The sequence below is a fragment of the Panthera leo genome, chromosome F3, assembly GCF_018350215.1.
Source record: "Panthera leo isolate Ple1 chromosome F3, P.leo_Ple1_pat1.1, whole genome shotgun sequence".
Lineage (NCBI taxonomy): Eukaryota > Metazoa > Chordata > Mammalia > Carnivora > Felidae > Panthera > Panthera leo.
Window position 1 is genome coordinate 29,589,330 of NC_056696.1, and position 23,998 is coordinate 29,613,327.

The following is a 23,998-nucleotide window of genomic DNA, read 5'->3' on the forward strand; positions in this document are numbered from 1 at the left end:
CTCCCAGAGGCACCCCATTTCCTCCTACCCTTTCCTTCTGACCGCGAACTCAGCATATGTTTCAAGACAATTGTTCATAAGGACACAAAAGTCAACATCCTCCAGGGGAAACCATTTGGAGTCTTTGGTCTCACCCTGCAGGCAACCCTTGAATCCTTTGGTTGCCCCATGAGCTGATGAAGTGGCATTTCAGCGAGCACCTGACCCAAGCTGCACATAATGGAACAATGACCTCAGAGTTCGGAAATGTTCTACTTCTGTTTATGTCGCCCAGGATCCTCACTTGGGTTGGGGACAGATATGTGCCAGTCATTACAATCACATTTGGCTTAGGTAAAAAATAGAAAGTTTTAAAGGCAAGCAGGGAGGTAGGTATGAAGAAGAGGTGGATGAAATTTCAGCTTCAAAACATTACAGTACAGAGGTACTGCCACCAACTTCCTCAGTATTAGCGAGCGCCTCCACGGATCTATGCCTTGTAAGTGCCACATGACCTACTTCACGGTGTCACAAGGACATGCCCTACGGTGCTTCCCCCCTTTCTTCGGTTTGGTCCTTTGGAGATCCGGCGTCATCGGCCCACAACCAGTAAGGACTGACGAAGAACAGCAGAGGACCCCGGTCCTGGCATCATCAGTGCGAGAAACTGTTCACAGCCGTCATCTGCTCCCACTGGGGGCAATTCTTTCTTTGCTTCGTCTTCTTTTACCCTGTTCCTCTCTCCCCTTACCTAGATCTCTACTTCTTTCCACTCCTTCTCTTTCCCTTCTCCTTTGCATAGGCCATGCTGGTGGCTCTATCCCATTCCTTGCCTGTCTGGGCAAGAGCAAGTATGGAGGCAGGGAGGGACAGCGCACAGCACGGAGGAGAGGTAGGGTGCCCTCCAGGTGTCAGAAAGAAAAGGGAAAATCGCGAAGCTTCTCAGGCCAGTCTGGGTCCCTGGGATGCTCTAGTTGTTTTCACTCGGGTCTTCATGCTTTAAAAGGCCATATTTTTCTATGTAAACCTATCTCATAAAAAGTTCAGAACTTAACAGCTGTGGCTATGTTCCTGGCCTAGGGTAAGTGACATCCTATTAGCAGGGGACAAAGGACAGACCAGCTTATGCCGGGACTGCCGTTCCCACGCCCGTCCATAGGGACATGGCAGGAAACAGAGTCCAAGAATGTTTAACAAGAGCCGATCACCACCCACAGGTCACTCATCTTTCTGACCTTTAAGAAAAAAAGAAAAGAAAATGCACTTGAATATTAGCCCATTTCCTCACCTGTTTGGCCAGAATCCTTGCAGTCAGCCTCACAGTCTCTGAGGGATTCCAGTTTTCCCCAAAAACAACCATGGGAGAACATTCCAGCTTGTGCATGGGCCAATCTTCTTTCTGGGAAGGTTAAAAAAAAAAAGGATTAAACACACACACACACACAAACACACACACACAGAAATAAAGTTCGAGAAGAGAGGACACAGTAAGTCCCTCTAGTTAGGGTCAAGTGAAATATGTTTCCTTTTGGAAAACATGATGATGCTCATAAAAGCTAGAGATAAAAACATCCTTTAAGATAGAGACGGCTGTATGACCTTGACTTGGGCCTGGCCAAGGCTGCTGGGATGAGAAAATCTGCTTTGTGTTTTTTCATCAAGCATCTCGTGTCTTTCTGCAGCCTCTGGTTATTCCAAACAACTCCTACAGCTTTCCATTATCTGTGGGAGTTGTCAAACCACAGTGGTGAGTGACGGGGCATTAGCCATTGATGTGGCCCTGCTCCCTCACAGTCCTGGCTGGTTCTCTCCTCACATCAGGGCAAATAACTGATAGCTGTACTCAGCAACTAGTCCCCTTGTACAGGTGATAAAAAGCAAAACACAAATGAAGGCTTTGTCGAGGGCCCTCAAAGAGTCTGACAAAGGCAGCTATTGGGAATATTTAGGAATACAGACTCCTTAAAGATTCAGTTGATAGCACAGGGACACTGTATTCCTTTTGGTCCCATCTGGCCACTCCTATGGCCCAGGTTGGGCCACTACTGGCAGGGCAGAGACGCCATCTGTGGAGACAGGCGGGGTGAGGGAGGACGGGCAGCATGGTGCTGTGGCAGCCAAGGAGGAAAGTAGTCTGAGGAAGGCGGAGGACTAGTGATGTGGTCGCTGGTGGCGAGGCTGGTGGGATGACTGAGAACTGACTGGACGTCATGGAGCTCACCACTGACTGACAAAAACCAGCAGAGCTGGCGTGAAGGGGCCAGGGACAGCGGGGGGCGAGGACACCGCAGGGAGAGCGGAAGCAGAGCTGGAAACTGGGAGGAATGGGCGAGGGCTGGGGGTGGAGGGTGGAGGGAGGATGACTGGAGGGGGGAAGCGTCAGAGCACTTGGCATATTGACGGGAGTCTTCAGACTTGCTCTCTCTCCACAGAATTGGGTGTGTCCTCTTCTTCCCTCAGCCTCCCCACCTCAGAAAACGGCCAGTCTGTTCTTTCCGATGCTCGGGCTGGAACCCGGGGACATCCGTGCTCTCACCCCCTCACACTCCACATTCACCTCCGGCACATCCGTTCTCCCTGCCTTCAGAACCATCTGGAACCCGGTTGCCCTTCCCGGCCCCGCCTTCCTGCCCTGCCCCACCACCAGTACTGCCCAGGCCTCCCACCCGGACGCCTGCTTCTGCCCCTGCCCCTGTGGGCCATGCCCACAGAGCAGCCCGGGCGGGCGGTCCATCCTGCCACACAGAACTCAGATCCCACCAGGTCTCAGCTCAGAACCTTCAAACGGCTTCTCATCTCACAGCCAAAGGCAAAATCTTAAAGACAACGATGAGCCACTCATGACGGGAGCCCGCTCCACTCCTCTGACCTCATCGCCTCCTACCACGCTCTCCTTGCCTCACTCCACGTCAACCACACAGTCCCCCTGCAACTCCTTAAACAGACCATGCATGCTCCTGCCGTAAGACCTTTCTCACCCGCTGTATCCCTGACTACGGCCCTCTCCCCCTAGATACCCATTTTGCTCCCTGCCTCACTCTTCCACATCTCTGCTCAAATGTCACCTTCCCAAGATGCCTGCCATGAATAGCCTATCAAAACAACACATGCCCGTCACTGTCCATTTCCCTGCTCCAGGCTTCTTACGCACTTCTCACCAACTGATACACTACATATTTATAAGTTTTTTGGTTAGTATCTGTCTCTCCCCATTAAAATAAAGGAACTCAGTCTGGTGTGCTTTTTTCCACATTTATAACCCCAGAACCTAGAACAAGGCCTGGCATTTACAAGGCACTTAATGAAGTTGCTGAATGAATGAAGATGTCTCTCTACCCTTTTGCCCCCCACCTCCATCCCAAGAAGGAAAAACACCATGTCACCTAATGACTTAATACGCTACGTGGCACAGGCCATTGGCTCAAATTCTGTGCCAAGATGTTCTGCACGATTGAATAACGCCGTGCCGAATATAACTAAGAGCAGGGAGAGAAAGAAATGACAAGATATGCACAAGGGAGAAGGGGATCTGTTTTTAGCCAAAGCCTGAAATGAGAGCACAGTGATGAGGCAAAGAGAGAAAAGACAAGAGGGCGTCAGGCCTCGGGATAGCTGCAGGAAACAGGGACCGCCAGCCGGGGACAGACGGATAATTAACATCTGTGAGCGAGTGTCCAGGGTGAAACTGGGGGTTCTAGGAGAAGCACTCCGCAGGGCCTCCCAGAGGCTGCTTTTCTGAACTGTAGGCCTTGGTATCAGTGTTTAACAACAACGACTCCTGGGAGAGAGAAGTTTAATACGAACCTTCCTTACTATGATTTATCTATTGTTTCTTAATAGAATTAACTTAGTAATAGAATTAACATAAAATTAATGTTAGTATAAATAACACACAACGATGACACTTACTGATATGAATGTGTTCCCACAGGGAAGGGAACCAGACTACAAGGGACACTGTGGGAGAAGAGCAGAGAGCTGTCAAGCAGACACTGGTCTGGGGCTCAGGAAACCTGCGTTCTTGTCCCCATTCTGCAGCTATGTGACACTAGGCAGACCTCTTAATCCCTCTGCATCTGTACCCTTGGCTGTAAATAACATAATCCCCGAGTTACTTAGCAGGTCCAGGATTCTGAGTCTCTGGTTTTACACCTTCCAACAGTGGCAATCGGATATGAAGCCTGAAGATGACCAAGAAATGGCGGACCTTCATGTAGGAATAATCAGGCATTCATGCAACCACAAAGGGTCCCTGTGAGGATCCAACAGCTCAGCCAGAACAGTGCCTGGCACATAGTGCCCTCTCAGAAAGCACTGCTTAACTGTTCATTCCCTGGTTTGTTCATTCATTCAGTAAGTCCTACCACTGACCCTAGAGGCAGGGATGGGAAGCGTAGTCCTTGACTTTAAGAAGTTCATGACTATGCCAGGAGACCTATAAAGAGCACCTGTAATGTGAGACAATCCCACACATGGCAGTCAAATCAGAGAGTCAGATAGATTCAAAGTGCAGAATCACTTAAGTTTCATTAAGCGGAATTTCCCAGAATAAGTTTTCACTCTCTGCTGGAAGGTGGTGAGAGATGTGGATTAAAGGAGGAAAGACAGAGATGTACCTCAGTGGCACTGCTCAGTTGTAATTCTTTTGTTTTTTTTTTAACAAAAAGGTGGGAGGGAGGAGAGCATCTGGCAGAAATGTCAGGTTCTGGGCATATCCTTACATACTTCTTCTACTGCAGAGATGGTCCACACGTCATAGAGAACCCACCAGGGGCATGTGCCCTAGTTATGACTATAAAAAATTGTAAACAATCAGATTGGACAAAATTGAAAAAAATTTAAGCTAGCCTGATGAACAGGAATAAATGTTACCAATTAATAGTTTTGTTTTCTAGTATTGGCAGTTTCTTTATACACAGAGAACCCTTTATGCTAATTTTTAAAACATTTTTGTCAGTTTTTCTAAGACTTCCATTTTTAAAATTCTTTTAATGTTCATTTTTGAGAGAGAGAGACAGAGAAGGAGAGAGAGAAAGAGAGAGAGCACATGTGCAGGGGAGGGGCTGGGAGAAAGGAAGACACAGAATCTGAAGCAGGCTCCAGGCTCTGAGCTGTCAGCACAGAGCCTGACACGGAGCTCGAACCCATGAACCATAAGATCATGACCTGAGCTGATGTCAAACACTTAACCAACTGAGCCACCCAGGAGCCCCTCTAAAACTTTTTCTTTTCTTTTTTTAAAATTTTTTTTAATGTTTACTTATTTTGAGAGAGGAGAGAGGGAGAGAGAGGGAGAGAGAGAGAGAGAGAGAGAGAGAGAGAGAGCGCAGGGGAGGAGCAGAGAGAGAGACAGAGAGAGAGAGGGAGATACAGAATCCGAAGCAGGCTCCAGGCTCTGAGCTGTCAGCACAGAGCCCAACGCAGGGCTCGAACCCACAAACTGTGAGATCATGACCTGAGCCGAAGTCGGATGCTTAACTGACTGAGCCACCCAGGCGCCCCAGACTTTTTCTAATGTTTTTGTTCAAAAGTCAAGCTAATACTCCTGCCCTGATTGTAATCTTTATACAATTTTATGCAAATTTGGATCCTATTTTCCAGAAAATTATACAAATAAACACACAGGAAGGACTCAGAAAGACACATCCCAAAGTGCTAGTAGTGATTTTCTGTGGAAGGACAAGATTATGGATCCTCCTTTTGTTCTCATTTCAGACTGTACTTTCTAATTTTTCTAAAATGAGCACAGAGTATTTGTGGAATAAAATTAAACAACTAAATCTACATAAAAGATACAGAAATTTCTGTACCCTTTATAAACTTCTAAGTCATTTTCAGCCAGCGTAATCATGCTCTGCCTGATTTTCCTTTTTGTGCATGGACAAAAATGCCTAAAGATGCATAAAGAGCTGTGAAATTGTCTCCCGGTACACCAGCATTTCCAACGCTGGAAGTAAAGAGTGATTGCTATTTCCTCCAGTTTTTTGCTGAGTGAGATGGTACGTTGTCTTCCTGGACAAGGAGATGGGGGGGTTTTATTGTGCAGACCCCTTTCTAACTCTTGCGTCTGGTGTTTCTCTTGCTGTAATGGAGCTTTCAAAACAGACATGGTCTACTTGGACAAATGCGTGTGACTTCCTGAAATGTGGAATAGTAAGAAAACGTCACGTGATCTCTGCTGCCACTACCATTATCTTCCAGAGGAACAGCGCAAAAGCCGTCAGGTACGCACCGACCATCTCACGGGAAGGCTGCTGAACCGCCATCACAAGGAGACGTGTTTTGTTTTCTGGTCCGACACAAGAGCAGTGGGACGCGCTCGTTCATTCATCCACATGCTTTCTTACCGCGGATGTGAAACATTTAGAGAAAAGAGTGATCAAGTTCAAGATGCTTCCTGGGTTTGGGCTATGAGACCAAAGTGAATTTCACCAGGACTGAACCTACAACTCTGGCCCCATTCACTAAATCACCCATAACGACAACAGGGTCAGAAGGGCATTTCTTAGGCATTTTCTATGCTGGGGCTATTTCCAGGTCAATGACAAAAGTCACAAATTTTCTCTCATCCTGAGTCACGTGCTCTTCAAACATGTTTTTTTACACCCATCAGGGTATGCTCCTTCTTACTTTCAAAAGCATACTCCTAACCCCATCACCTCCATTTATGAATCACAAAGTTTCTTTTCTCTTTGTTGATGTTAAGAAATAATACCCTAGAAAGTTCTACTCTCTATGGCTCTTCTATAAAATAACTTTGTAAGACTATCCTCTTGAACGTGTCACGGTGCAATTTAATGAAGAAGCCTAAGTGAGGGGAATGATATACTTAGCTTTCCAGGCATATTTATAAAAATAAATAGAGTTCATTAAAACATACAGGTTACAAAATAAGCCTAACTAAAAAGGAATTTCTATTTCTTTTATGTTTCCTCCCATTATCCTTTCATGCATCATCAATTAAAATCTTTCCTCTGGCAGGATCACACCGAGTCAAGTGAATGAAGAGAAAAGTAAATGGGACAAGATATCACCAAATTGTATAAAATAAAGCAAACTCCTAAAGCACTGCAGTTGGAGAGGAGGGCTCGGAGAGAGGACACACACACAGTGAACAGGGCCTCCTAAGACGCTGCGCTCCCGGAAAGGGGAAAGCCACGGGGAGGAACGCGTGTCTTAGCACTCTTGGAGAGATTTTTGGCGGAGACAACACCACCAGAGGGGCTCTCCCTTCTCACATCTACTAAAGGCCATTTCTCTGCCACGTTCCTATAGCGCCCCCTCTCCCAAGGGCCCTCGGGACTCCTGAGCACAGTGCTGGGAAGTGGTGACGGCCCTCTGCCAGCGGTCTGTACAGTCTAGTCCCAGCTCTGCCACTGTGACCTTGGGCAGGTCACCCAACCACTGTGGGTGTCACTGCTGCCATCCCAGACCCGGTAACCTCCACTCCGGCCCCACCCTCTGCTCTCTGGTGCCCACGTGCAGGACTCCAGGTGGGCGGGGTCCGCCTGCGAAGAAGGCCCAGGTAAGAGGAGCAGCTGATGCTTTCTTAGGTGGAGAATCGCTCAGTTACCTGCCTCTTAACCATCGCTGTCCTTGTTCTGTGCCACGTTCCCTCCTGCAGCACAGCCTCCCCTTTGATCCCAACCCAGCATCCCCCTGGGAGGAACCCTGAATACATTTTTATCTGGAGCTAACGCCCCAGATTCCTCCCTAATGATTTTCTGTATGAAGCTCCTGACCCGCCATGTATTTCCAGGCACTTATTTTTATTAAACCCGTAGGACCGTTCTATGTCACTACAACCCACTGCCCTGCACTGATTTAGTTCTTTGGTGCTGAAGGATGGAAAACCTTGGCGGCCATTAACCTCTCCCTTCAGCAAAAGGGGACAGGTGGAACAAAAGTGAAACTTCCAGATGAAGTCCGGCCTGTCACCTCCGGCAACAAGTGGGATCAGGAAGCGTGTATCGCGTGTCGCCTAGGAGGGTACCTGATCCGCCAGATACTTCGCAGAAGCACAGAGAAATGGACCTGCAGAAGTTCAGCCAGGGCTGACGGAGTCCTGGCCCCGGCACAGGGTCAAGAGCAGGGAGGCCTCCACACCGCCAGGCTGGACACGGCAAGCTGTCTTGGCCCGAGGGCCTCTGAACACGACTTTGCGTCACAGAGCGGCACCCCCCGTGCCGGGCTTCCCTGCCAGCCAAGTCATCTTGTCAGCGTCCGACCACCTGGACAATCTGTCCACAGGAGAACGTACAGGCGGCAAACTGCCTGTTACGAGGTGAGATGCGGGCATCCTCATACACACAGGCTGGCGCCTCCGGGTAACGCGCGGACCTCCCCAGCGGGAGCACCCCTCACTGCGTGCTCACAGATGAGGTTTTGGAGTCTGCAGCTTTGGCAAACTAGGTCCTGAAGGGAAGGGGAACCACAATGGCCGCCTCGAACACCCCAACTGGGGACTGTAACGATTCATCAAAATAATGACACCTAGCGAGGCCTAGTGGAGGTGAAGTTAGCAGCACGCTCAGAAGACCTAGACATAACTCGGCATCTCGCATGTGCTGGTATTTCATATTGATGCAGGGTTCATGGTTAATCAGAGAAGTTAAGACTCATTTTGTCACAAGCACGACTCACACAACATACACCGTTAATGTTCTCGAGTTCTTAGAATCCATCCATTCTCTTAGGGTTAAAAAAAAAAAAAAAAGTCCCTCAAATCTAAAAGTATGCTGTGTACTTTATCGGCTAAGTTTCAGTCCAGCCTAAATTACTGTCATATTGTTTTTTCATAGGCCCTCACCCGTACAGAGCGTCACAGTTTATATAGAACTTTCATAGCTATCAGATCACTACGTCCTTGACATCTGTCAGGATGGGCCCTACTGCCTTCGTTCATTCACGTTTGAAGAAACCGAGCTCAGAGACGTCCCATGACTTGCCATGTTCACGGAGCTGGTAGGTTGCAAAGCTAGCATCATCTCCTTCTACTATTCCATGTTATATTGTCTGAACTCTATGTGGTTTTATTATCTTGCTTCTCTGAAGAACCACAACGTAATGAGTTAAGTTTTCTAGAAGTATTTAACCTAAATACAGAAGGAGCTAACTCATCACGTCTGGAATCAAATCCTAGAATTCCCAGGGCTCACTGATCGCCTCAACACCAAAGCAACCCAACTACAGAAAACTCTATCCACAGCCAGTAGGAGCCAAGTACGATCCCTCCCTCTTCAAAAGAACGCACACTCCCTGACAACTCAACTACAAGCCCATTTATATTCTGTCACACAGGCTGAACCTCTGAAGACACAGGAAAGTGGGTTGTACATCGGGCCTCCCGAGCCAAGGGAGACACACCTGGGCCAACGTCCCAGCCTATGCTTCATTCCGGCAAGGGGCCATTGTGACTGCAGCTCTATGGCCAGACAGGACACCAGGGTTTAGCAACCTCTCCTACTGCTAAAGAATAATGCTCTTTGGGGACTTTCAGAGGCCAACTGCATAGGGAGAAGAGAAAGAAAAAAAATAAAGTAGTGGGTAATCAGAAGTAGACTGAGGGTTGGGATGGGGAGGCAAATGAGACCAAGTATGGCAAGAACAATGACAAAAAAAAAAAAAAAAGAGCTGAAGATATGGAAGATCCACCCTGTCACTTACAGCCACTACTAAATAGCATTGGCATTTCCCAGTGTATGAATAGATTTCCATTAAAAAACAAAAAACAAAAAAAAAACAGACTAAGGAGGGTATACAGAAGTCAAAGACCATATTCTCCCTAAATTCAAACTGTTAGAACATGGGATGCATTTTCTGTGGAATACCTACCTACGAACATTCTGTGGAACTACAATCTAGTAGACAAGCATGGAAAACACTGCCTCCAAACCCTTCCTTAAGCTTCCCATTCCCGTGGTACAGGAGTCCCTGGAGATTTATCCCTCAAACCAGATGGCTGTGGTCTACGTGCAACCAGCCTCCCCAGCCCCCCAACCCTGGCTGCTTCCAAGGCACCAGCTCCAAGGACACTCTGGGGCAGTCACCCTCTGGTTATACCAAGGCTGTGCCAGGGGCTCACCTAAGACTGGAATCAGATTCGGTTTGAACAGGCCATGGGCGACATGTGGCCCTGCTTATGGGGATTTAGAAAAAATATAGACCTGTGACAGTAAAAATGAAAATATTTTAAAGATACCACTTTAACATTTTCATGTGTCATCTCCGCAATGTTCCATACGTTGCTGGTGGCCTTGGGGGCAAACTGTCAACCTTGGTAACACACCTGCCTGTACCCAACACGCTGTCCTCGTGTCTTTCCGCTTCTCCTGCACCTGCACGTGGCCCCCAAGGGTTGCCTCCTATCACCGGCTGCCTGTCCGTCCTGGGCCAGCACGCAGGGGTATGCGGCCACATCCTGGGCCCAAACCAAGCTTTCTAGCTTTGGCTGCAAAGGGGTGCTGGGAAATGTGGTGACAAGGAAAGGAAGGACATCGGGGTCCCAATCTTCAGAGGAAGCGAGGCCCTCCCTGCCAGTTGGCCCAGAACCTACCTGACACTCCACATTGCAGTAAAATGCCTGCTTGCATCTTCCACATTTGGACAATCCTTCTTTCCTTAAAAACAGAAAGGGCACTGTAGTGGCGAGAGGCACAGAAACGTGGAGCTGCACATTTTAGCATGCAATAATAAAAGCCATCTGGTCGGAAAGCAGAGCCAAGATTCACCTTACCTTACTCTCCCGCTTTGATAAAGCGGCATTTTCCCAAAGGAGATTTCTGACCAGAATGAGTCCTCGAGTAGGAGTCAGTCAGTCAAACAGTACATGCACCAACGTTTCCCGACCCTGACCGTGCGAAGGGCACCTTCCAAACTGACGAACGATGTGCTCCTTGACTCCTGAGCCTGCCCGGGGAAGCCAGACCCCCACCATCGCCTGCACTATTACTCAGTAGTTTGGGGGCAAGTCAAGGGCTCTTACGTCCTGATTTTCTCACCTGCTTAAGAGGGACAGAAAGACACAGAACCGTCTGGGAAGTCTGACCTCCTACAGAGGATTGGAGGTCACCTGCACGGGAGGTCACTGCTGAAAACGCAGCGTGGGTGACCACCTTTATTATTTAGAGATGCACGGGAGGCGGAAGATGGAACTGAGGGTGTCGGTAACTCAAATGTTGCCCAGAAAGAGAAGTTTAAAAATAATGCAACCCAGCAAGTGGAGACGTATTCTTGGATAAAAGATTTCCGGGTGTGATCGGTATACACTCCACCTTGCCGGTGTGATCCACTGAGTGATCCTTCTGCCTCTTGGTAATTAGGCCAGTACTCCCTGCCCACTGCCGTATTACTAGTTCCCAGCTTCCGATCAAGGACAGGGACATCGTTGTTTCCCGACGGCTAGGTGCCAGCGCGTTTGTGGTGTTGGACAAGCCAAAGCTTTTTCAAAAACTGAGAAGCCTCTGCATTAGGCCTCAGGGGACAGAACCCTTCAGAAATTTCTTTGAGGCATGGGCGATATTAAATCAGAGCACTGCCTTATGCCTGCCCACCGCAGCCTTCTGACTTGTGGCAACGTCACGGCCACAAGGGGCACGCTCACCGCTGCCGGGGTGCGGCACTGCAGTGAAGCCACCTCCCCCCACACCGCCCACACATAATCACGCTGCAGAGCCCTCCCCTGCTCCGCTCCTTGTCAGTGAGCGGCAGTCACCACACTACTCCCACGGCATCGAGACTGTTCCCAAAACGCTACTGTTGGAACTAAACAGACTGCCTTGCAGTTTTCATGACGGCGCTTGGATTCCAAGAAGCGGGCTGAAGAAATGTGTGGGAGAGAAACACATCTTGTGGTTGAGGCATAAATAAATATCCCAAGTTTGCACATCTCAACTGTTTAAAAAGGAACTCACTGATTTAGCGGGGTGTGGAAAGTACCCCTCCCCCCAACCCAAGGTGCATCTGAAGGGACCCTGGCTCTGCCTTTGCACTGTGCAATAAAAGAGAAAAGAGATGGATGGTCTCTGCTCTCCTGCATTTATAACAAGGGGGGTGGGGGGTGGGGGGAGAAGATGCTTCTCAAAAACCACTGTGAAGTGACTTGTAAGCAAGTACTTAGTGATGGAGACCTTACAGAAATGCCATCGGGATGGAAGGCAAAGATGGACAAAGCCAGGGAGGGAACTTTGAAAATTCTTTCCAAAAAGACGTGTGTTTAGAAATGGATAATGGATGCCACCCCGTGGACATGTCCACCTGAAGCAGTCGTTCGTCAACCCTTGCTTTTCCAGGGGAAGAGGTCACAGAACCTCTTTGAGAATTTGACTGAAGCTATTAATTTTCCCAATATCCTACCTTCTCCCCAACCACCCCCCCAAAACGACAGAAAATTTTGTGAAATTTCAAAGGCTTTGAGCCACCATCCATGGACCCCTGAAGGGCCTCTGAAACTAGAGTTAAGGCCCCCTGATAAAAAAAGATTAGAAAATTATCACAAAAATATCTTTATTAGCTCTAGACCAGATGAAAAAGCAAGATTATATGGGTTTTTCTGCACAGAGGCCAGCAGTAAAGTAAATACAAAGCTAAGGTTTGTTTTTAGCCTTACGGTAACATCCCAAGGGAAAGAAAGGGCAACAAAGAGCTCTCCAGAGCTAGGGATGAACTCTACTGGGATTGCATCCGAATAATAAAGGTCCCACAGGCCAGGCTTCATTCACCCCAGCCAGCCACCAAGTCTACAAGCCACACACAACAAGGGACAGGAAGAAAAGCCCAACTCTTAAGTGTTGGCAATCTGGCGTGCACTTTCCACTGTCTAAGGAGGTGGTTCTCAAAATGTGGTCTGTAGACTGCAGGGACCTCAGAGACTCTTTCAGGGAGCCGGCGGGGTCAAAACTACTTTCAGAACAACACTACTGTCTCGCCACCTGCACTGCAGCAGGTGTGAGGTGTACAGGAGCCTGGAGGGTAAGACTTCCAGAGCCTTGGTCTGTCCAAGCGTCCTTGTATTCTTGACTTCCAGTGCTCTGAGTGAGGGTGGGGGAGGGGAGCCAGTTTCACTTAAGAATGTCCCTGATGGGGGCGCCTGGGTGGCTCAGTCGGTTAAGCATCCAACTGTCGGATTCATCTCAGGTCATGATCTTGTGGCTTCATGAGTTTGAGCCCCGCGCTGGGCTCTGTGCTGGCAGCATGGAGCCCGCTTGGGATTCTCCCTTTCCCCCTCTCTCTCGGCCCCTCCTGCACTCCTGCTGTCTCTCTTTCTCTCAAAATAAATAAATAAACTTAAAAAAAAAAAAAAAAAGAATGTCCCTGATGAAGCAGTAACAAATAGTAATTTTGTTAAATCCCGACTCATGGATATGTATCTTTTTGACATTCTGGGACCAAAGGGGAAGAAGGCCTGAAGACTTCTGCTGCATCCTGAAGCAAGATGGCCATCTCAGGGAAAAGCACCCGGGTGGTCACTGGAATTGCAAAGTGAACTGGCCCCTTTCTTCCTGGCACATCATTTTTACTTGAAAGAACAACTGGAGACACACTGTGTGTGATAGAGACTCGAGGATCTGCCAGACACATTATGGAAATGAATGTCACTTCAAGGAACACATTTGAAAATAGGTGTTACCAATGATACAATTTGGACTTCTGAGCAAATACTAGAATTCTGGAAAATATGGATCTGCCACCCTGACCTTGACAGTCTCTCATCTGATGCGACTGGTGGGATATTAACAATTGTGATTTTTTTTTTATATGGTTTGATGAAGTATATCTACTTTTAGAATGTCTATATAAGTTGGGGAACCATTCGAATGACATGTATGATATTTTAAAAGTCGCACATGGGACACCTGGGTGGCTCAGTCGGTTAAGCATCCAACTTCGGCTCAGGTCACGGTCTGTGGGCGTGAGCCCCGCATCGGGCTCTGTGCTGACAGCTCAGAGCCTGGAGCCTGTTTCAAATTCTGTCTCCCTCTCTCTCTGCCCCTCCCCTGCTCGCACTCTGTCTCTGTCTCTCTCTCTCTCTCTAAAATAAACATTAAAAAATTTAAAAGTCATGCATGACTAAAAGAATCATTCAAAGTGCAAGACCAAGGGATTTCAATGTAACACAGTACATAAGTCTCACTGATAAGGCTTCACATCGCACACTATGGGTCTAACCTTTAAGGCAAATTCACTTATCAAGTTTTACTGTTGAATCAAAAAAAATATCCACAATTAACTGAAAAGGCTATTAAAATACTCCTCTCTGATTATGTATCTGTTTGAAGCTGGATTTTTTCCACACAGTTCAACCAAAACTACATAATATCACAGACCAAATTTTCAGAAGAGCATTTGAGAATCCAGCCGTCTTCCGGAAATCCAAACATTAAAGAGATTTGTAAAACTGTGAGGTACCACCACTATTCTCATGGATTCTTTTGTTCCGTAAAATAGTTCTCATAAAAACACATCATGTTAGCAGTCATGGCTGTTGTCATTTTAAGTTGAATAAATACAATTTTCTGTTTTAATTTCAAATACAGTGAAATACTGATACACGTAATCCATAGAAACAAAAGCTCTTAGGAATTCTCAATTTTTCAGAGTATAGAGGGATCCTCAAGACCAAAAAACACGAAAACTGATCTAACTTGACAAGTCCATCAGGTCCATGAAAAAGACATTATTCCTATTTTTGAAACGAAGTTAATGAGGACCCAAAGGTGAAATATCTAAGCCAACGTGACCGCTCAGCAAGGAGGTGCAGAACTAGAATTCCCACATAAAAGTACAAATTTTGTCTTCATCGTGTAAGAATATCCTTCCTTGAGTATTGTGACAGTTATTCAGGAGGACATACTACACGAAGCAGCAGTGATCTACGTGTCTGGATAACCTCACAGTAATAACAAAACAAAAGTAAAGGCACTCTCTACTCTGGTCTGCATAGTGTCCCAGGTCCAATGCCACCCCATTCCTGCCACTTTGTTTCAAAGATGCAAGGGGGCGAATCCAGGATCAGTTTTCAAAATGAGATTTGGGGAGCGAGCACCCCCACAAAGAGGATTTCTCAGCCAACTGTGTGACACGGTAATCGGTTTCACTTAAAATGCAGTGGAATGAAATAATGATTAATTCTGTAGTCAGGCTGTGCAAAGAAAGTCCTCCCCTGTCATTCAGTACGATACATCTAAGTGTTCCTCAGACATCCACTGGGCTGGTCCAAGCTGGATCGTGTCCTCTGGGAAGCGGGTGATACAGTACTGTAGCCTCTCACAAACTACCAACCAGCTTTGCCTGGCTCCGGGGCAGATTTTACCGCATGTATGCCCGTAAGGCACCTGCTTGGTCATATGTGAATGCTCTTAACATACATCTTCCTGAGCCAGAATGCCTTCAGCATGGAGAAGGAGAAAAGCTAAACCAGTCACTGATGGTGAATAGCATGCAAATCTACCCTGATCTACTTTGGTACGAGCAACTTTAGATGAGGCAGGTGGTGGCAGGGAGAAGGAGACGTTTCCACTATCCAGATACATGCCTCAGTTCTTTCTGTGGCTAGGGAGAGATATAAACTTTTCATAAGTCTAAGGGTTGAAACTCAAACTAAACTTTGCTGAGCTGGTACCCATATTGTGTGTGCATGTGCTTGAGAGAGTAAGGACGCAGAGAGAGAGATTCTGTGAGTGTTTGACTATTGCTGACTGAGACGGTTAGTCCAAGAGAAACTTCATATGGGGTATCCGTTTTCACGGTAGGAACATACAAGGCATTTGGAATAAACTCTGTTCCTACAGAAGACACAGCCATAAACCTTTCATTTGCAATGTAACCTGATCTGAATTGTCCAGGAGGTTTGGGGAAAGACTGCCAAAAAGAAGAAGAAGAAGAAGGAGGAGGAGGAGGAGGAGGAGGAGGAGGAGGAGGAGGAGGAGGAGAGAACTCTCAACGAAAGACTAATAAAGGCCACTTGGAGGAATAAATTGAAATAACCCAAAAGGAATGGAACTCAAAGACAGTGAGGGTGAATCACTAATAACCTCTCACAGTGTCTCCAGCTCAGAGTGTGCACCCACCTGGGCCTGTGGTAGGACCCAGCAATTCTCATTTGATTGGTCTGCACTGGGATTTTTAGAAAGCTCCCTAAGAGATTCTAATGAGCTTCCAGAAAACAGAACTGCCCGCTGAGGCCTCTGGTGATCCTTTCGGGCTGAGTGTTTTTTGGGGTGCAAAATTTGCTGAATCGTGTTGAAGGAATTCTCTGCAATGCAGATTGTTTGTGAGGTGACTCCTCTTAAGAATGAACGTTCCACACTGGATGTGTTGTTGGGTTGTTTAGCTCTGCTGATGATGAATGTTAAGGCAAGAATAAGGTGGCTGACACGGTATTTTCCAACTATGACAAGAAGGTATCTTAGAAGCCAGACGCAGGAGAAGGCTGTGGCTTTTTCCCCACCTCTCCTGATTCCTGCCTTACAATTTAGGGTGAATACGGGGAGTTACTTCCCCAACTCTCTACCTCAAATCCCTTTCTCTTCCTGGTGCTGGAGGTGCTATGTGATCTCAGGCAAAGCATGAACCTTTTCCGAACCTTTTCCTCCCCTGTAAAGATCCAGTTTCTACCACATAGGTTTGGTATGAAAATTAAGTGAGAAAACACAAGTGTACTACGATCACACTTGTAATCAGCCTCCGCTCTTTTTTCGTTTTTTAAGTGGTCACTACCGAAAGACCTCCAGTACAATCTCATTCAGACTCATATTTGAGGATTTATGTCTCTAAAGTCTTTGTTTTATGGGCAAACATCTACCCTGCTGTGAACGGAAGGGCTCTTTGGACTTAAGAAATGATTCCATCCACAAAGGAGACAGATGTTACAGGAAAGTGCAACTATCTGATTATCAGCAACTGGAACAGAACGTAGGCGACACGCTCCCGTCATTTTCTACTGGAGGAGACACACGCAGTGATTAATTTTCTTGCTTTTCAAATTTGGAAGCCACAAAGATCAACAAGTTAGACATGTAATTAACAACTCCGGCTAGTTAATGCGTTGCCGCAGGTGCTGTTGGTCTAGATAAAAAGGATTTGATCCTGTAAGCTCCCTACTTTCTGCCACTGAAATGAATGCTTCGTGGGTTTCACCATGAAAGAAAAGGATACCGGCATGGAGGAGGTTTGCAATAACAATTACTTTTAACTAACGGCGACAGAAGAAGTGACAAGTATGCTCTGTTGAACAGAGGCAGCCCCAGCCAAATGAAAAAGAGAAAAGGAAAAAAGCCCAGCGGCGCAATATAACTTCACCATGGGTTGAAATAAGACAATCAGAAACAAAGTTAAGCCTCCCACCCGGAGAGAGTGGTTACACTAGCAAATTTTTATTTGAGAGAAATAAAAATTGGGGGAATTGTGGGGGAGCCCTATTATCACCCTGGTCAGGGGACAAGGATAATACTAAGGCTACAGGTTTTTGTGTAATAGTGAAAGATGCTCCACGTATCACTTTAATCCACGATGTAACGGTGAAACGGACCCACGTGCAGCGGGGAGCTTCTTCCCGTGCTGAACCTTCCCCTTCGCACCGGGCTTTGTTCTGAGGCTTGTTAAAAGTTAGAGCCCGGGGCCTCTTAGGGAAGCAGGAAATATTTAGGGCAGGAAAGTAGCAACTAATGTCGGTTTTCCCAACTACTGGAACAGGAGCCATGATTTACAAGGAGGACGCTGGGCTTGGTGGTCGGGGCAGTAAGTGGTTGGCCTTGTTATAAAATTCTGTCACGGGGCAAGATGCGGTGACATAGGTCAAAGGGCAGAAATTTTTAGTTGTACGTTCTGGGGCTCTAACCTACAGCATGGTGACCACGGTTAATAATTCAGTACCATATACTTGGAAGTTGCTACAAGTAGATCTTAAGCGTTCTCACCACACACACAAAAGTGTGTGAGGTGATGTGTTCATTATCCTGATCTTAGTAATCATTCCACAATGTATACATCACATTGTCAAGTTGTCTCCTTTAAATATATACAATTACATTTATCAATTGTTCCTCAGTGAAGCTAACAGAATACTATCAACATGACTACACATCACGGATGCATTAAAGGTCAGCTCAGCGATGAAAAAAACGTGACGACACTGATTTAGGTTTCGTTGTAATGTAGGCTCTGGTGGAGAGGAAATGTGCCTTTGTCTTAGAAAGAAAAAAATTCATGAAGCTTATGGACAGAAGAGAGAAATATTCAGCCTAAGGAACAGGGAACATTAAACTATTATTTGCAGCCACTGGATGGTATCTACCTTCCGACCTCACTGTGTAGACCCTTTAAAATCCCTAGTGGTTAAACCTGCTCAGAGACGGCATCCAGGTATTTCCAGAACTTAACATTTCCATTTGGAAACGTTTTATATCCTAACTTCTATGCGAGATCTGAATGACACTTCCTTGCTACTTTGTCTTTCACTTCTCTGACTGGGATGTCAAAAGGAAAGAAACAATTAATGCCTTCCTTTTTACCTCCATTCTCTCATAAAGGCACAGACAATACATAACATCCACCGTTTCCTCCAGTGGTACAATAAATGATGGATGTTATCATTAGTGCCTTGTAATGAATACCAAGAACACCGGATTCCCCCACGACCGCTATGGCCCTACCTTCTACAACACCCAGGTGAGTAAACATCAAGAAAAAGGACAAAACCAAAGTCATTAAATTGAACTGTTTAAAACCTTGGAACTTTTCCTATTGCTCATGTCAACATTCTGGCCACAGAGTAAGAAAAAAAAAAAAAAAAAAAAAAACATGTAAAAATACCTCCATAACCTAACGCTAAATGTAAATACCAGAACAGAGGTCAGGCTCTCTGCGGCCAAACGTGAGAATTAACGCCTTGCGCAAGAAACAGGTGACCTGTTTTGCATCTTACTTATAAGAAAATGCACCTTTTAAAACTGCTTACAGGAGAATTTTAATAGGTGACACTCTCTCACCCCTCTGGTTGTATTTTCCTATAGACAATAAAAAATGTGTTTCAGTGAATGACTCCATTGTGGACTATACCTTAAGAACTCAAACTTATCAGCTACTGTTTGAACAGACTTAAGAGACGTTTTTCTTTCAATCCTTATTGATTCCATTTGTATTTCTGAATAAAAAAGGACATTTTTTATACTATAAAACTCTGTACATGAAGCAGTGAAGAATTAAGTTACTGTACTTTAGCCAAGTAAGCTCTAGTCCAAAAGTATTATTTTCTCTGTGTAAATACTGCACCAGGCTCTGGAGGAATGATATTTTTGTAAAAGTTGAGCTATTTGGGGATATAAGCCCTACCTTCATGCAAATGGTGGTAAATATAAGTATCAGGCAAGATGATTCAGCATCCAAATGGCCTAAATGACACAGAATTGAGAGCAGGAAGCTACTTCTAGGACTGAACTCTTTAAGGACACAGAAGTTTGGGTACTTACAGAGAAAGTTGTGTTACTCCCCTCTGAATCCCCAGGGTCAGAACACAATGCCTAGAATAGCAAAGTGCTAAAAAAAAAAAAAAAAAAAAATGTAAATAGTAAACTACTGTAAATATAAAATAGTAACTCAATAAAATGAAGAGATCTGTGGGCTGAAGTATTTGAGGGGAGTTTCATAAAAAAGTCTGAGGATGAACAGACTTAGGGTACAAGGCCTTGCCTGGGAAGGAGGCCCAGGACAGAGAAGGGAATAATGCAGAGAAAAGCACTCAAGGTTACAAATGGGCAAAAGGAAGGATGAAGGAGGACACGGAGCCTTTGTGGGACACTGGAAAGAAACCATCCAGCCTGTGGTTAGGGTGTGAGCGGAAGAGCAGGGAGGGACAATGCTGGCTAGTGTGGGAAGGGCACTTAATATGGAGCACGGGAACAATCAAGATTTTGTCAAGAAAATAGGGATCAGAGTGCCTGGGTGGCTCGGTCAGTTAAGCCTCCAACTCTTGATTTTGGCTCAGGTCATGATCCTGAGTTCAAGCCCCGTGTCAGGCTCTGCACTGATAGCGATTCTCTCTCTGCCTCTCCCCCCCCCCCCTCACTCTCTTGTGCGCGTGCTCTCTCTCAAAACAAATAAACTTAAGAAAATAGGGATCGATGAAGCCTTCTGTATTTGTAAGGATTCATTTCCAAGAATGAGCAGAGTTACATATTTAGGAAGGTGAAGAGGTCTGTCCAAAGAGCCACCAGTAAAATAAGTTGCAGAAATGAGACTATTCATTTAAAAGTTATTTCCAAAGGTAACACAGAGCCAGGCCTGGGGCTAAGAGCTGGGTCCGCACTCAGGACCAAGTGTGCCCAAGGAAGTCTATATGTGGGTCCGTGGGAGCAAAGACAAAGGGAGCTACCCCAGCCTGAAGAAATCAGGATGGGCTTCTGGGAACCGGACAGTCAGACAAGCAAAGACAGACAGCGAGGGAGAATCAGCATGACGCACGCATTTGTGGACGCATGTACATGCGTGTGTGCGTGCATATGTGTGTGCATGGGTACGTGTGTGTGTGTACCACCCCTGACAATTTGGGATTGCAGCAGTGAAACTAACCCTGCAGAGCAGGAGGGACTCAAACACCGCTCCTGATGCCTAGCCCCAGGGTCCCCAGCAGGCAGCCTTGATTACACGGTGGAGTTCTATCGGCCCTTCTCTGAAGATACACAGAAAGAGAAGGTGGAGGTGAGCTTCCTGCCCTGCTCTGAACCTGGAAAGTACTTCACAGCTGAATGTTTTAGAAGGCCTGAGCACGTGTGGAAATGAATTAAAAATTAAGTGAAATAAGTAGGTTGTTTCTAAATTCTAACTTTGTGAACCTGAACCAGAAATGAACGTTTTTAAGGTGAAAGGACCTTAACGTTTTCCCTAAAGTGATGGTTAGAAAGATTTACTCAGGTGTATGAGTGGATTAAATTTCATCAACTTCCAAAAAATGTCTCCTCAAAGCTGCAGCTGTTTTAACACAATGTGGGGATGTTCCAATTCATTAGACCTGAGTATTGGATCAAAGCTTGCCCTTAGTTTGCAGAAGTCAGGAACTAGGGTGTGTGGTTAAAGCAGAACTGTCTTTATGACATATATGGATTATCAGTTTTCGACTAAATAAAACAAAGAAAAATACTCAACCCCCACACCGTACTGCCTTCAACCTGAAGGAATACCCGCTGAAACCTCACACAAAGTTCAAGGCACCCTGGCTAAAATAAAGATGGAAAAAACAAAAAACAAAAACAAAAAACCCTGCTACAATATAAGCTCCGTGGTGATAGGGACTTTTGTTCCTTTTCTTCACAGTTGTTTCCTAGGGACTTAGAACCCAGCGAGTGCTCCAGAGAAATAAATATTTGTTGAATACATTAAAAATAAAATCCCTGATCTCAAGGAGTTTACCATCTGCTCATAATTAAATGTCTCTTACTGTTGAGGTCTGAAGGCCACGGGAAGCTATCCCTGTGAACAGATTTGTGCAACTGACGGACAAGAGCTATTTCAGGTAGCACCCAGGAAAGGGCTTCCTATGCAAACATCCCCAAGGGTGAGAGAAATCAACAAAGCATGAGCCCAGAACCTACGTCCCTGAAGAGTCTTTCCTGGTACTCAAAGATTGGAGAGAAAAGGCTCTTCGTGTCCAAGGTCTCTTTATTTTGCCACAAAACGCAACATAACTCCTTTCAAGTGCCAGGGTATGAAATCCTTGAGACTTTTATTTGGCTCAGATGAAAAAGTGTATCATGTTGGTCAGCCAGATTTTCTCTCCACCTCTCTCCCCCAGGATATGCCTGTGTCTTTAAGTGCTGGTGGGATATTCACTTGTCTGGTGAGTTGCCTTTATTTCGCCTCTTCTCCGTGGTGACTCCGGATGCCCTGAGCACTGACACGCCCTGTCTATCATAGTGCACTTCTGGATACTATGATACCAGTGTGTGAGCTATCATGGCAAGCATTCGGTTCAGATTCTAGGGACCAGAGACTTGCCAAAGCTAAGCGTTTACGAATTCTCAGACCCCCTTCCTATAAAAGGGAATCCAATCTATTTTAATAATATGCATGCAATATCTCCACTCAGTCTTCTGAAACCCTCCACTTAGTGTACAAGAATCACCAGATTTTATGTTAATAAATTGGCACAAGGAGCTTCCCTACTATTTTTAAACTTTTGATTGAAGAAGAATCTGAAACACAGCTGGATTCTCAGCGAATGCATGGACCAGAAAGATAAGTTGTTTCCTGAACCCTCAAGACTTTTTGGTATTATTTTCCTGCTAAATTGCATATTTCTGTCCTTCAGAGAAGTCTTGGAGGGATCTGATTTCCTTCTGTTCTATTGTGTTGGTGTGAACGCCTTTGCAATTGAAAAGGAGGCCTCTGAGGGTGGTAGGAACAGAGTCAGCAGAAGTTACACAAAGTGAGGTGTGTGGCTTTGTGACTGGTTAGAGCACCCGTGCTAATGAGGCCAAGGTCACAGGTTCAATCCCTGAAAAGGCAGTGACTTCAGTCAATTCGCTGCCAGAGCAATGCACCCCTAAACTACCAGATTTGCTAGAAATCCAAAGATGTGAAGTTGGGGATGTGGGTGGGAAAGGGGAGGCTGACAGAGAGCCTGACAATGTAAGTCCCCTGAGAGCGGACAGAAACCTCTAGTCCCAGAACTGGCTGCTCTCTGGGGACAAGGGGCCAGCACAGGCGGCCTCCCCCAGGGAACTGCTTGCTATAGACAACCAAGGAGCCGCCAGGCTGACCAGAAGAGGGCTCAAAGTCAGAATCTGGTCAAATACAACCAGGGTGCCCCGTTGTAGGCCTAGTTCCATGGAAACGATCAAGACACACATATTCAAAGCCTCCAGGCAAACCCAGAGAGGGGCTGTCTGTGAGAGGCGCAAGAAAATGAAAAATCAGTAACAGAGAGGAAATTCTTCTAAATCCCATAGGCCTTACACAGATCAGAGAAGCATGGCTGGAAGTGAGAAATGATTACCTCGCTCTACATCTGAGGTCTGAAAAAATAGGTGTGGGTGTGGCGATGGGGCGTGACTTCAGTTATCAATGACAACAAGAACATAAAGAATATTTGTAATTATTGATTGCCTCCTTGGGGAAACAGAAATAAAGTGGCATTAAAATTGTAATTATTTTTTCCTTGTGTGGACAAGAAAAGGAATGGGATAGTAACCTAAGGCAAAAGAGGTAAGTCAAAAACACCAAAATAAAGGAGATGAGATGCCTGGCTGGATCAGTCAGTACAGCCTGTGACTCTTGATCTTAGGGTTGCGAGTTCGAGCCTCTTAAAAATAAGATCTTAAAAAAACAGAAAACACTAAAATACAGTAGAAACCTTCTTTGCCGTTTAAGTTCTAAAACAGGCAACTTTGCTGGCTGGGTTCTCGCCAGTTTGGAGTTCTTCTGAACACCAGCTACTACCAAACTATAGCTCTGAGCCCTGGATCTTTCCAAAGAAATGTAAGACATGTCTTAGTGTTTTTTTAAAGAACCTTCTGACAGAGAGTGTGCAATCTGCTTGTCCTATACAAATACCATCCAGGGGCCTCCTAAATTTTATTTATTTTATTTCCAAATCTAACCAATTTAACTTTGCACACAGCAAAGTTCTGAACAACGACTACGCTGAAGAAAAACAAAAGGGGTTATACTCTGATGCTGTCTGACCAGAGAGAAGAGAAACAAACTGTTTATATGTAGGTATAAAGACTTAGGTAACAAACTCCTCTTAGCTCTAGCATAATATTTTTAAATATTCCAAACCCACAAAAGGACCAAAGCCTTGTGTTCTTTTTTATGTTTTATTATGTAATAATTGATACATTAAAAAAAACATAGATAGCGTTCATGCAAATTCAAAGGCACTGTAATACAAGCATCTCTGAACCCAGAACAACCTAAGATATAGATCAAAGATAGCTCCATCCATTTATTTGTTCAACTTTTAGAAACATTAGTTTGTCGAATTACCTATTAGGGGAAGGGGAAGCAAAAGAGGTAATAAAAATAG

At 45.8% G+C, this 23,998-nt stretch overlaps 1 protein-coding gene across 3 annotated transcripts in view; it reads right to left on the reverse strand.

Annotated features, from left to right (window-relative positions):
• Nucleotides 1-23,998, reverse strand: part of SMYD2 (SET and MYND domain containing 2) — a 50,470-nt gene that overhangs the window by 20,965 nt on the left and 5,507 nt on the right. The window contains exons 1-3 of one of the 3 annotated variants that reach the window (XM_042924907.1): nucleotides 10,715-10,999; nucleotides 10,535-10,598; nucleotides 1,268-1,378 (exon numbers count right to left, since the gene is read on the reverse strand). In XM_042924907.1, coding sequence (XP_042780841.1) covers nucleotides 1,268-1,378; nucleotides 10,535-10,598; nucleotides 10,715-10,743 — 204 coding nt within the window. In that variant the 5' untranslated portion in view covers nucleotides 10,744-10,999. Of the gene's footprint in view, nucleotides 1-1,267; nucleotides 1,379-1,578; nucleotides 1,689-10,534; nucleotides 10,599-10,714; nucleotides 11,000-23,998 lie in introns of those variants that run through there. The other 2 variants (XM_042924906.1, XM_042924908.1) reach the window with 2 other exon arrangements.